This window comes from Aptenodytes patagonicus, chromosome 6 (genome assembly GCF_965638725.1).
Source record: "Aptenodytes patagonicus chromosome 6, bAptPat1.pri.cur, whole genome shotgun sequence".
In the NCBI taxonomy this organism is placed as follows: Eukaryota; Metazoa; Chordata; class Aves; order Sphenisciformes; family Spheniscidae; genus Aptenodytes; species Aptenodytes patagonicus.
In genome coordinates, this window is record NC_134954.1 from 17,456,415 (window position 1) to 17,471,594 (window position 15,180).

The 15,180-nt window shown below is 35.4% G+C and overlaps 1 protein-coding gene across 7 annotated transcripts in view; it reads right to left on the reverse strand.

Annotated features, from left to right (window-relative positions):
• NLGN1 (neuroligin 1) overlaps nucleotides 1-15,180 on the reverse strand; it is a 407,139-nt gene that overhangs the window by 200,947 nt on the left and 191,012 nt on the right. For 6 of the 7 annotated variants that reach the window (XM_076341354.1, XM_076341352.1, XM_076341353.1 and 3 more), the window contains one exon: nucleotides 7,070-7,222. The exons of the other annotated variant lie outside the window; for it this stretch is intronic. In XM_076341354.1, the coding sequence (XP_076197469.1) occupies nucleotides 7,070-7,222 (153 nt within the window). The remainder of the gene's footprint in view (nucleotides 1-7,069; nucleotides 7,223-15,180) is intronic. 7 annotated transcript variants of the gene reach the window in all.

The following is a 15,180-nucleotide window of genomic DNA, read 5'->3' on the forward strand; positions in this document are numbered from 1 at the left end:
TTAATTACAACAGGAGAAACTTAACAATGAAATGGTTTGTAACCTTTGAACACACAGGATGTGCAAGCCCATTAAGTGTTAAAAGAGAAAATTTTAAATTATCAGAAAGAAATGGTGAAAAGAAAGTTAATACTCCTTCTATTGTGAACATTTGCCTTTCAGTCTACCATAAATTAGCCTTCCTACTTAAGGACTATATAAAAGTAAAAGGAAAATATTTAGAGAATTTTTTTCAAGAGGCATGTAATAATAAAGTAAGTAATTATAATAGCATTAGGATGCTCAGGAGTGTATTTTACAGGGCCATTAATATGGTTCATGGATAGCTGAAAGCACATGGCCTTTGGCCTCATGCCTCACAACACACATGGGGCATGCATTAATGTCTCTGTGAAGCACACCCTATTGCGTCTCACTGCTTTAATAAAGCCTTACAGATGAAAAGCAAAACCATTTTCAGTTGAGCTAGAGTATTTTGCGAAAGTTGAATATTTCAGTCATAGAAGCAAATCAACTAATGTGCAATAAATTATACCAACAAGTAGATGGAAAAAACCTTTTTTTTTTAAGAAATTAATTTACCCATATGTTTCCTGTTGAAATCAGTGAGATGATACAAATAAGTGCTTACCAAATTCATGAGGTATTAGAACCTAAGTAAGGAAGACAGGTTAGGAATATGTTTGCCTTTTCTTTTTGAAATTATTTGGAGCTCTATGGCACTATGCCTCTTCTCTCTTTATATTTTGTACTTCTGTACTGAACACTTCATTATCAATTAATAAAATAAAAAAAAGTTAAGAATTTTTTCAGCATACCTATGGCAAAGTAACATCCCTCAACTGAAATCCTGGTGGAAAGTGTTGAGAAGATGAACAAATTACAATGAATGTCAGAGATTTCATAAAATCAAACATTCAAGAGCTGACAGAAAAATACAGCAAAAATAATTTTTAAAATCAGTAGAATTCCTGAATGTGTAGTAAGTCTCTCAGAGAAAGTCTGCTCACCTCTTTTTGATTGTATTTCATTAGAATCTTGACACAAAAAGAATGAAAAATTACTGCAGAACAATGAAAAACCTCAGTAAGTTTTATTTCTGTCTTGCTTCTCATTTTGAGCAACGATAAACATGGAGAAGATATTTCAAAGACTTAATTAAGATATATAAGTAATCTTTCTTTCTTCAAAAATATATTTAGCTTGCAACATATACAACACAAGAGATACTCAAAATCCTTCTACAAATATGTTGGTATCTATAATTTATATTTGCTTGAAGGCAATTTTCATACTTTGCTTAATTAGGGATGTTATCCAGTATACATAATTTCTTCTGGCCTTTCATAGGCCATCATCTAGCAGTTTTTCATGTAATAATGTATTCAAATTCAGTTTTCACCAAAATAATATTTATTTGCCAGTACATCGTGGGATGTAAGAAATCAGTATATCAAACAATGCAGTCTCCATTCTCCACTGGAAAGTAACACAAATTGCTACATTTTACTGTAGAGTTTTCTATGTTGGCTAAGGCAGGCATTTACACGTGGATCACCCATTAAACAGAAGAAAAAATTTAGGACCCTGTCTTGCCAGTACTGCTGCCAAGAGAGTTTTGGTCCACTAGATCTATTGTTCGCATTACTCTTTTGAACCATTAAAAAGTACTGTTACAACCTTAAAATACAGATCTTGTTCAATTGATTAAAAAAAAATCATGAGGTATTACATCAAAGAAGTACCAGAACAGTATTTGAGGTAGTACCTATATATGTAAACTAATTTGCACATGAAAAAACATAAAACTTGAGCAATTTTATGCATTTGAAATGGGTGAAAAATGAGAGCAACATTTTCGATGGAAATCCCTGTCAAGTTATCTATTGCTTCCAAAGTCCCACAATATACAGAAGTGCTTCATTTAAGCTTCAGAAAACTTGGAACTATTTTAATACATGTAATTCAATGCAGTGAATTGGGAATTCAGAAGTGCGCTATCTACTTGTCCTGCTACTTCTATCAGAAGTGTCAAAAGAATCTTCATTTGCCTTTTTTCTGGGCATGAATTACAGCACCGTAAAACTCAGGAGTGAAGAGTGCCCGGCCCACCAAGACTGAGCACAGATCTAACCTAGATGCTGAGCTGTAGCGTTATTTCTTAACATCTTTCTGCCTTGGTTGAAAATCAGAATGTTGGAAACTCGGGGGATTATTTCAGTGTTGGAACGCTCTGCAGTGAGATACAGATTGCATAAAAATCCTAATTTATCCCCACCTTTTGGCTTGCAGTCAGACAGATCCTTTCCTGGGAACTCTGGCATCCTGGCAAATGCAGAGCAGCCTAAATTCTGTTTGCTTCTAAGGATGAGGCCAAATCTGGCTTCCTGACAGGTCTCCCATCACAAGACAACCAAAGGCTTAGGACAGCGTATAGTGTATAATACAAGTTATTTTGTATACCTGAAACATTTGTAATAGTGTAGATTACAGGTTTTGCACAGGAATCAGTGATGGTGTAAAAGTAATTTGGTCAGATATTACTTAGAGGAAAGTGAAGGTAGCTACAAATAGCTAGATCATAAAAATTACAAATAACTTCCTGTAGGATAATAGGGTCAAAGATTTTGATTTTTTTTTCCTGAGGAAGTAAGATGTCTATAATTTTTCCTCAGTGAACACTTTTTCTTTCCTATTTTGCAAATATTACCAAGTTGAAGTTTATTATGCTCTCAAAGATAAATCTGCTATTTGGAAAAACTGGAATACTTTTATTATATGATTAAATATTGATCAAGGGAATTTATCTTACCAAAAAGTGATTTCTCTTGACAGAAATGACACAAACTGCTCTTATGCCAAAACGAATAGTTTCAAAGTTTGTTATTTGTTATTTTTCTGTTTACCAAAAAAGAAGTCTAGTGACAAACGTTAGAATAAACCTGTTATTTAAAATGTACCTGTACCAAGTTAGAAGCCTATTCAATGGCAAACAAAATGATGTCTTTGTGCCCTAAAAAATAGAGAAGCGGGTGTGTATCCATCTATCCAAGCAGATGGATAATGTCAATTTGCTGTGCTAGAAAAAGGACAAACAGAAAAGAAATGGTTCATTTTAAAAGTGCACTATATATTCAGGGTTCCCATTTCATAAATATCTTGCCTGCTGTGCACTGCAGTTGACCCTTTAAACATATCTAGTCAATAACCTATTGTTTTCCACAAGTCCATTTTGTAATTTTGATGGTACAGATTCAAGTGTGGCAATCTTCCTTTCTCTGCTTCACTGCAAACATGACTCCCTATGGCTGGTACTAGCTCACAAAAAAGCCACTAAAATGTCATTAATTACAGCAGGTTTGAGATCTGAATGCTAATTCTATTAATGGACCTCTGAAATTAGGACACTGTAAATCTAGATGAGCTGTGCTTGGGCCTCCTGCAAACTGGGCTGACCTGAGGTTACCTACTATATTAAATAAGAATTGTCTAATACATTTTTAGAATTCTAAGTGTGTGTAAATCAGACCTTGTGAAGTACACCACCAGAGGGAATAGATAACTGCAGTACGCTTTCTGTCTTCACTTCTTCTATTTACCTAGCATCACATTCATTTGGAGTGCTTCATACCAAGAAACAGTGATGCCCAAGGCTAAGGTGGGATCAGATACGGCTTTCTGGACACTTTCCCTACTGCGTAATCCCAAAATGTTAAAATTTCATTTATAAGCAACTTAATGTTCATATATCTAAAGGAGACTTGTTATGAAGCTGCCAAGGGTCCCTAAAAGTATTTATGAATTAACATTCTCTGCATGTTCTTCCAATTCAGAAAACTTGAATGAATGATTTTTGACAGCACATTTTGATGTGTTTTGCTATTAATTTCCCATCTTTACTTTCAATGTAATATACTTTTAATTAGGCAATAATATATAATCTTCTGTTCATCTATCATTTTTACTCAAACATGTTAGGAAATGGATAATAGAAAAAAGGCTCATCAGAGACCCTTTGGTGGTACAGCAAAGCTGGAATAAAATGCCATCTCCTGACAGTACCTTTAAGGTTTCATAAAAAGATAATGGATGTGCTTGTCACTGACGCTAATGATCAAACATTTTCCCAGTTTTACTGGATATTAAATTGTAAACTATAAAAGAAAACCCCACAGTCTAAGTAATGTAAGGAAAATAATCCTGCTACATTTTTAAACTCCTTTGATATCTAACTAATATAAACCTCCTTATTCCACTGTTACCTTCACTGAATAGTCACTATGGCAAGAGTGTGTGACGCTTACTTTTACTAAAGTGAAGAGGCTTATTTTGAGGAGGAAAGACAACTCTCCAGGTTGCAGAACAGGAACATGAAGATTATATATGCAAAAATGCTTAAGTAACACAGGACACTAATTGATCACAATATCTTTATGAAGCTGACTAAAGCTTTTTTTAATCTGACATGAAGCAATTTTTGAAAGGGTTATGTCTAAATTTCATATATCACTTTGAAAAATGTTTGAAAAATATCCTCTGTTTAATATTTTCAGTAGTATTACCATGATGTCAAAATAAAGAGGAGCGCAAGGCAGTAAAAAAGGAAAAAACCCCAATGTGATGGGAACACTACAAAATAAATAATTACCAAAATAAGGATCGATCAGTTTGAAAAATTAGGTTAACACTGAAAAAAACAGATCTAATATGAAAGCACTGAAAAAATGGTATGTTATTCTATTTAGAAAGAGAAAAATATCAAAACAAAACAAGACAATACCTTCTAGTCAATCACAATGGAATTAGACTCACTAGACAAGATTGCTTGCACGAGACTTGCATTTAAAGAGAATCTAAAGAAGTTATAAATAGTCTGTTTCCAATGACTTCTTATTCAGTAGTCCCTGATTTTCCAGGGCAAAGAGTTCTCTTTTCCACCTTATCTTTATCTAAGGAAAGATTCTAACAGACTTTCATTCTCAGACTTGTTTCAAAGACAAAATTGGGCCAGGGAACTCACTGGGGTTTTGTTTGGTTTTTAAATGCACTTGCTCCATACTTGGCATTGTACCAGATACAAAATACATGAACGACTGCTACATATAGTTAACAGGTGCATTTATTTTACTAAGAAAACCCTGCAAGCCTGAAACAGGGTTATTTTAGTTAGTTTGAAAGTAATTTCAAGTATTCATACCAATCACTGGATTTTACTGTGAGTTTTAGAGGTTTTACTGTAATAGGTCCCACTTAAAAGAAAATTAGCTCTCTGCCCCTTGAGGCTCTGTAAAGACCACAAAGTCCAAAGAACCACAAAAGCACGAACACAAATGAAATCCTCCTAAGCTCAGTAAGATGTTAGCAGTGGGTTACCTCAGGGATCAGTGTTAAATTACAAGTGGAAAAGCCATTACCATCAATGAAGGTGAATTAATTTTCATCTTTCAAGCAACTAGCCCTTTCAAACACTGCAACTACAAGTGATTTAGGAATTAGACTAAATAATTTACAAAAATAAACAGTGCTTTCAGATAATGGATGCTGTATTACCGGTCAGAATACCCTACAGGCATATAATATAGAAAAATGTTGTTTGAAACATCAAAGATGAGAGCACTGGTGTAAAAATAAAATGTTGATTAGAGGCACAGATTACAGATTATTAACTGCTGCACTAGTATGTGCCCAAAGGCTTGAAATCACTATATAAATTGGAAGACAGGATGAGGGAGAAAAACATACAAAATATCAGAATTTCCTTGCTTAAAGAAGTACATCACAAATGAAACCTCCAACTGGATACTAAGGAGATAAATCCAGAAAAAAATAGTTATGATCTTTCTGGAAATTATTCAGTCCCTTGTAAAACACAACCGTAGTAGACTAAGTTTCAAAACCTAAAGTCAAAATCCATTCCCTCCCCCAAACTTAAAGTGTATTCAGATGTCAAATTTTTAATGAAAATGAAACTGGAAGAAAATTACCCAGATGAGCAAACCAGAACCAATGAATTTGCGGATCGTGCTAACTGAATTCAAAGCAAAAGAAACAGAGCAATGATGAAATAAAATGACCACATAAAAGAAAACCAGAGTAACAGACGTTGCTAATGCCCACAAATTGAAAATAAAGTTGACTGGTCTTCAGAACCAACTCACTGCTATGAATGACACCTGGCTTATCACACCACTTCAGATGTTACAGGGAATACCCTTATACCTATGTAAGTATTCTAAAGTTACTGTACTGACCTCCATAATATCCCAGAATTGAACTCCTGCTTTCAGGAGGCTTAGCATGCAACTTTTCGGTAGAATATGCAAAAGAAAAAAACCAACAATCATATTGTCTCAAGAGCTGGCGAACTTGTATCATGAATGTGACTACACTGAACAAATAGCAAAGTATAATTTTTTAGAAATACAAGCTACCAGAGGGATACCGCACGAGTCTACCAACAGCTTCAGCATATCCTATTCACTGTACTTGAAACAATCAAAAGTAACTCTCTTCGCTCTCTAATTTGGCCTAGAAAAGAAATACTGGAGGTATTTGAATTATAACAACACTTTTCAAAACCACAGTGAAGCGCAAAACAAATAGGTAGAAAGTACAGCTCTTATTAAATAATGTTTTCATAACCTCCTTAGCTTTTTCAAAGTATGAAAAAATCACTGTAATCAAAACTTAGACTCTCTTCCAACAGAAAACCCTATTGTCTATGACTTAACATTTTTTAAAAAATCTAATTTACCTGTCTATGAAGCAAAACATCACTGTTATTCACAGAAAAAAAAAGAACTCTTCTGTTTGAATAGCTCAGCAATGGGAACACCTGTTTCATACCACTAAAAGCATGACAGCAGGTTCTTCCAGATAGTACTTATAATGCCATAATATCTCATCCCAAGAATACAAACCTTTTATTTGACAAAGAAAACAAAAAACTTGTTGTTGTTCTGTTGCTTGGGTTTTGTTTTTGTTTTGTTTTTTTTAAAATACATTCTCATGTATAACATGAATTGCATTGCAGATAGCAGGGATTAATGGAAAGCTGAAAGCTTCTTACCAAGTACCCCAAGGCGATAGTTGACTGTGATGACTATCACATTCCCATAACTTGCTAGAACACTGCCATCATATAAATTTCCAGTGCCTTCCATGTAGGACCCTCCGTGAATATACACCATCACAGGCTTAGGTCCCCCACTGTCCCGAATGTCTGGAAAAAATATTAAGACACATTTTATCTCAAGAAAGTACCAAAACAGATACATACAATATTTTTATTTTTTTTTAGTGAGGTTATTATTCTTGAAGTGTTTCTCAAGCAACGTCTTTTACATAAGGAAAAGGGCAGGTGGGCATAAGTGTTTCTTTGTGGCTTGCTTGCAACTAAAGTTCATATTTTTGAAACACTTGTTGGCCTCAGAAAAGCAGAAGGGAATTGGAAATGGTAACATGTTTGCTCAAATGGAATGGGACAGTGGTCTGATTCTGTTCCTGCTGAATTTGACATAAAATGTCTACTAACATCTGTGTGAGCTCATTTAGGCAAAGTCTGAACACTTCTGAAAGCTCAGTCCATCTTCCTGTTTACTTAGCTAAAGGCAATTCACCATATTAAGATAAACAAGATTTCTGCTCATACATAAATTGTTGATTGCTTCCAGTATGGTAAGATCAATAATTTATAAAAAGGGTGTATAAACAGCTGTCTTCTGATAAGTCTGAAGTCCAAGTTTTCAAAAAGTACTTGGAAGCTGTTTAACACTTAGACCTCAAATTGATATTATTTGTAACCTAGGTAGCCTGACGTTTAAGGAGCATGGGTACTTCTTATTTTACTAAATTGTGAAAAGGACTGTATGTTATATTTGAAAAAATAGATGCCTGGAACAATCTTTATAAATCCCCACCCTGCATTCAAACAAGCAGTAAGGTTCTCAAAAGTAACACCGAATGCAGGTAACAATTTTAAATCTTAGAAGCTCCGCCATTCTCTCAGACAACAAAATTAGACATTGACATATTATTTTGAGTTTCTTTTTAATGAAGACATTGATGTGGGTATCCCTCCCCCCCAAATATTCCTGTTTGCAAATTGATGCACCTACTCCGAATAAAATTTTGAATATCTGAACACCACTGCTCCTCGTGAGGAAAGTTGTTCTTAAGTACGAATTCAAAGCAACAGTTAGTGGTGGGATAATATACGTTTTTAAAAGATTTTTTCTGTTGGACTGGAAAGAAATCAGCTAAGGTGTAAATTTAAACTTTTACATCTGGATTAAATTGTATTTTGATCTCATTTACTAGGTGTCTGAGTCTTTCCCACTGCCCAAGTCATAGTATTCCATAATAGTCCCTAAAAATCAAGACAGACAATAGCAAGAGAACATATGAAAACTTCCCAATGAGGAACTGTACTGCATATTCTGATTTGAAGACTTTTTTTGTCATTATGACAGTATTCAAGTGACTTCCCTGATTACTCACTTCAGCATTTGAAGAAATCTCAGATGTTTTGTTTAATACTTTGATTTGAAGGAATCTTACTTAAGACGCTTCCAAGTAAGCTCTCTGTAGAATTGTTTGAATCGTTTCTGAAGCACTATAAAGGCAACTAGGTGAGGGCAGTTACACTAAAAGTCCTGCTTTTTGAATTTGCTGAAAAAATCAGCACAGACGTGTCTGTATATAGAAAGCCAGTTGCTATTATTATTTTGATATTGATTCTAATTTGAAGAAAATGCCAGAACAGTCAAGATCAAAAATTGGATCTTCAATATTGGAAGTACTAGAACAATCATTTATTCAAGACCAAAGGATGATGAAAAGTTGTGCATGAAATTGCTTGTATTGCTTTCCTCACTGAAGCATATAGTAAGGGCTTTCCAACATGCAATTCTCAGAGTGTAAAGCTAAGGAGATTGTCCATAGGAGAGAATTATGAGCTCCTGAGGTTTAAAATATATAGAGAGGAAAAAGTCTTTTCAAATTCATATACTGTTTTCAGTAGATTGTTTGTTCATAGTCTGTGCTTCTTTTTTGTTGGATACAAATATGGAAGCAATAATAAATTATTAATCTGAAATCACTGTGTGACTGCTCCCAGCAGAAATTGTACACAGTTAATTGTATGCTTGGTGGTAGCACAGGGGGAGACTGTCTCAGAATTCTTCTTTAATTAAAATTACATAGAATTACAGAGCACCAACTGTGAACAGTAATGAAATGTTGGTAGCACTGGCCTGTTTATCTGGAAAATAATATTGGGATATTTAGAAAAGAATAGGTGTCCTTTATCTGAGAAAAGAAACACACATTCATGAGTAAAATCTGACATATAAGAAGTGATTCTCTGAGTAAACTCTGTCTATACCATACCTTCATTATTTCCTACTACTAATATTCTTGTAAAGATTACAGACAGATGAAGAAAGACTAATTTTCAGCTCTGCCTATGTGCCATGTCAGAGCAGATGACGTGCAGTATGAATTTTCCTCATGCTGCTTTGCCGAAGTCATCAGTCATAAGAGAAATCCCTTCTACAAAAGAAAAATTGTGCTTCTCTGTGTTTTTCAGGCAGTAATCTAGTACTGGAGACATCTGTGAGGTTATGCAGTATTCAGCTGAGGCTAGTGGGACTTTGGGCTATGGATTATATAGAAGCTATGGAGCTCTTCATGTGAAGAAGAGAGATCACTGCATTTTGGTCTTACAGTCAGTGGTTTCATATCAATTGCAGTCTACAGCTAGGAATATTTGAAAGGTGGGATATATATTCAGGTGGGAGAGTACTATTTAAGTACAGACATTATTAACTCTTGGATGTTATTGAATAATAAGATCAAAGGAAGACAGCAAAAAATCAGATCATAATCAAGAATTTATTCCTACCTGAAAGAGAGTAAATGTTCCCCCATGAAAACCATCATCCTTTAAAATTAAAATGGAGCAAGTACTAAGGTAATACTCTGTGAGGAGAAACTGTATATTGGTAAACAAGTGGCAGAAAGATGCACTTTTCAAAAGTGCTTGTTGGAGTTAAGTGTCCAATTCAACAAAGAAAATAATTGAGATTTTGGCACTCAGATACCTTTCAAAACCTGACCCGAAATGATTTGATAAGTCTTTCATTTTTTCCTACAAGCTACTATCAGTCTTTTCTGCGCATGTGCTGGAGTGATCTCAGTAAACTAGTTACACTTTCTCACAGAGATTAATATTTATTCATGGATGCAGATTAACACTTATTCGTGGAAGTAGCTCATTCTGAACAGGCCTGAAGAACTGCGGTGCAAATGTGACATGTCTGCCAAGAAGTGCAGATTTACATACTGATTTTATTTAGTTGCATATTGTACCTTTTGTTGCATTTTATTAAGAGTTGCTTCAATTAAAAAGCAGACACGAGTATTTTCAAAGACATATGCAGGGATAGTGCTGTTCAAAATCCTTCTCAAATTCAACTCTTCTGTTTTTATTCACACAGAAGATAAGTTTTGAGTGCTGTGATTTTTTTGGCTTTAAATTGCTAGTTCATAAAACATCTAAGTAGGTCTTACTGTATAGCAGAGAATGATCTTATTTATATGACATATACATGAACTTTCTTATTACAATTTCCATCATGTCCTCTCTTCTGTACCTTTCTAATGTTTGTTGCATCTACTTTTTATGTCTGGTCTTAATTACATTACAGGCAATTTAGGAATAGGGCTGTCTTTTATTCTATGTTTGTAACATCACACAACAGGGAACAGGGTCTGACTGTGAATACCAGTCACAATTGTCATATATAACAAAACATAATTATAGCTTCAGTCATTTGAAGCTGATGTGAATTGGCCACGTGACTTAACAAGTATAATTTGCAGGGAACAACCAAAATGGGAAAGGAAGAAAGCCTACCTGGAGGCAACTTAGCACAAAAATATAATTAGTTTAGCACAGATGTCACAAGCAGTGTTTTTCTAAATGCTGTAAAAAAGTTGTGTCATTTTGATGTAAAGTATTGAGTAAATCTTGGTTTTTGAACATGAAACAGCACAAGAACAGTGGAAAACTTTTAGATTGGTTACTGTAAAACCTATGTGTTCCTTACATAGAATATTATATGGATATATGTGTAGCTCTTTCATAAGCATTTGTCCTAAAATATTTAAGTAGGGCATGGTACCAATCAGTGCAACTCTTACTCCTTTAAAAGCCTTTTAACAGTATTTGACCTTTCAGTTCAAATCTATCAGATGCCTCATAGATGCACTGCTGTTTTAATAAGCTAGTGCCCTTCTCAGTGCTAATACGTAAACATCAATTAATGCCACGTTTTTAACATGTGATAGAAAATTAGGTGTCCTGACACTATTAAAGTAACTGTTGAACTTCTGTTAGGAGTGGCAGTGAGGTTTTAGACATGTTTCGTATTTTAAAATACAGCACCCTTCAAGTTTCAGACAAATAGAATTATCTTCTTTTTTGTTTGTTTCTGTAACTGTCAAACCAATGGATCATTTTGTGCGCTCTCAAACACTTAACTACCTTTACCTGAAAGTGATTTGAGATCCTGATGGAGGACTATATGAATGTATATTCTAACATTAAAAAAGGCCTATGCTTTTACAGGTCAGCATCTGGAGCAGATTCTCATTAGAGAAGAACCTCAATAGCCAGGTAGGTAGTAATTTTAAATTATTAAAAGAGGATGGTTAGAAATGCAAAAGCTGACAGACTCTTCACTGTACGAGCAATGCTTGGCAGTGCTAAGAGTGTCATGGAGCTCCAAAGAGGTGCTTAAATTAAAGGTCTGTCAGAATTTTTAGTATGCACATTTTCAAGTATTAATAACACCACCGCAAAAATTCAACATAATCTGAACTGAGGTTCTCAGTGAAAAGGGAAAATCTAATCGGCAAACTTTAATATGCAAGTGACATTGGAATCTGTACTTGGGAGTTGGAACCACAGAACTAACCTGAATGGGTGACAGGATGAACAGGAATCATGAATACGTCTATGTGTATCAGTCAACAAGTTCACCCAAAGTGGTAAGATCTGTGCTACTCCAGCCTGGCTGGAACTCATTAGAGGCTATAATTAAGGCTGGAGCATGTGGTTGCTTTGCGAGGTAGACAAATGTGTTCTGCTGTTTACTGATCTCTGAAGTCCAAAAACGTACAACTAGTGCCAGACGAAAAGACTGTTTCTCTCCCTCTTTCTTACCATGACAGTTGAAGGCAGATGAAATACTAAACTTAGCAACCTAGTCTATTTTAATACTAATGGAGTGATAGGGTTTTTTGGAGAAGATCCTCAATTCTGAAATGTGCTCTTCTGTGCCAATGACGCTACAGTCTGTTAAGTATAAGAAGGGATTTGCAGATGCATTCTGCATCATTAGCAATTTAAAATTTGAGTGGATTTTTGTTTGTTTTGATTTAAAACATACTCTGGACCAAGAACTTCTTTCAGTCAATGCAGTTCAATAGCCCATATAAGACAGAGCATCAGACTAAATGATCAGAATCATCACAGTTACAGCCTATGAACAAACAGCAACATCTGTTCCTAATCTGTCTTTTTCACAGGAGAGACAGAATGGAGAAAGGAAGAGTAGAAACATCTAGCAATTACAGTGCAGACCCCGCTTTTGAGGCATATACTCTCAGTTCCCTGCTTTACTATGGACATGGTGTCTGCATTCCTCAAACTTAGCGTCTGTATTCCTCATTTCTAAAAATGGAATAATAGCATTCCTCTATCGCAGAGGGATGCTGTGAGACTGAATACATTAAAAACTGAGAGATGCTCAAATAGCGTTGGGGACTAAATAAGGATCTAAGATTGACAGACTGATGCGCTAGGTAAGGTGTGTATGACAGAATGGTGGATGAGAAGAATTCATTTGTGAGCAATCCTTCATGGATATTTCATACAGCACTGACTACCTAGAAGTCCAGTTCTGATCCCTGAGTACATAGGCTGATTAATGATTTGTGTTGCTGTATTTTAAGTCATGCTAAGGACTTTAGCATATGGGAACTAAGGGTGCATAAAGAGTCCCTGGTTTTTGCTATAGCTGAATTAAATCAGGTTAAATTATTGCCTTACCAAAATTAAGACTGAGATAAGATATTGATTAAAATATTTTACTTTTTTAAACCAAGCCTTGTTTCTAGACTGGGGAAGGTACAGTTTATTCAACTGCTGAGCAACTTAAAGTTAAATCTTGCATCTACACTAGATATTGCTTACCTGCATGTCAGCAAATAGGCAAATCCACTACTGCTATAAAAAGGGAAAGCCCCAATGCTCACTGGTTGCAGGTGCTTTTGCCACTCTTGTTTCTGGTGCCTGCTCAAGTAGTTCAATACTTATTGAAAAACAGGTAAGCAATTTCAAGTGTAGATGTGAAAGGGTTACACAGAAACAAGAATGCATCCAGACTGGTGAAAAAAAAAAAGACATTTATATAATTTCTGACTTTTCACACATTTCACACTCATAGAATTTGAAAACACCTTCATTTTTTAAACAGCAAATTTGCAGATCATTAGCTGGTAATGTGCACTACTGCCTTTGGGTCTTTTGAAAACAAAAATGAAAAATGATCTAATTAAGCCTGGTCTACTGGTTGCAGCACATACCAGAGATCCAAGTTTGATTACTGATTCCAGTGCTTGTGCTGGCAAGGTTTGGACTGCAGTACTGTGGTAGTGACATGTAGCAGCAGATGGGAGTAGGATTATTGAACACTGGTTTAAAATGAAATTTTCTAATCAAACTCTGACGTTTGAGTGACACAATACAGAATACTTTCCAGGCATTTGATCCAAGAAGGTGCTATGAAAGATCTTTCTTCAGGAAAGGTGTAATACAAGAAATGGACATGGGAGCTCTGAATTTCTTAATAGAGAGACCATCCTGGGCATTTTAGAAATCACTGGACATTGTTTATGTAGCATGGATTCTATGGTTATATGACACAGTTGTTTTTCACTGTGTATAGCCCAGTCTTCCTAATATTCTGACTTCATAATTCATTTACTTTGGTTATTTGTTTTATTTTGTCCGCAGTTATTCATTTGTAGACATTTATATTGAATAAAAACTACCGTACTGCAAAAGGTGAAGGGTTTGATGGACAGGTTAGCAGAAATCTAGACAGCTAAGGTGGCTTTTTGCTTTGCCACTTTCTTTCCTGCTACTCATACCCAAATACATATGACTTGAAGTTTGTGAACTCTTCAGTTCTGCATATGCAACAAGTGCTAGAGGTCAGGTCATCTGATACCGCTCCTCCACTGAGGGACAGTGAAATGCAGGGCCTCAGCAGACAGGGTTTCTACCTACCCAGCAGACATCCCTGCAGCCTTCAGTGTCTACCGATAATAAAAATTTAAATTTGCCCTGTCTCTCTGTGACTCTCAGAAGCAGTGAAAGTCTAATTACTGCCTGCATTCTTCCATTGGCACGGAGAGGAGAACAAAACTGTCACTTGTATGCCAGAGAAAATTAATCCCAGTCCTATAAATTACAGAGATTTATTAATGTTGTAAATGTGTTTCTTCCCCCCCTAGTTTGACTGCTGTGTTCTTACAGCCCTTTCTCTCTCTCTCCTACAATTGTCAATGCGGGAGACGGGTTCTCTCCGACACGGACACTTGTTCTCCAAAGACTGAGATCCTTACTCTCATCTGACTCTACGTACTAAACTTCTTTCTGATAGCCACCACTCTCTGCTGAATTTTAGCAAACTAAGTAGTGTCTTTTAAGTGTGTCTAAGCAGAGACGGACTTAACAAATGTTAAGCCATTAGCATCTGTCTTGGCAATTATACAGCAATTTAGGAGATCCATTAAGGTCCACTGGATGAATAACCCAGGTTTCAAACTGTTTCTTAAAACATATTGTTAAAATGAGACAGAGTTAACTTTTACAATGGCTAATTCAATATCACAGGTCTTAGAGAATACACAAGAACGTCCCTTGCAATATTTTGTCATGAACTAATGTAAAAATGACTTGGCCTCATAAAGCTAAGTGGATCTGAATTATACTTAGCTCAGAATAATATGAGAGCTTTCAAAGGAGATTTTCAATTACGTTCTTCTTTCAAATCTTGGGCCAACCGGTGGGCTTTCATTCATATGCTTAATATACACGTTCAGTAG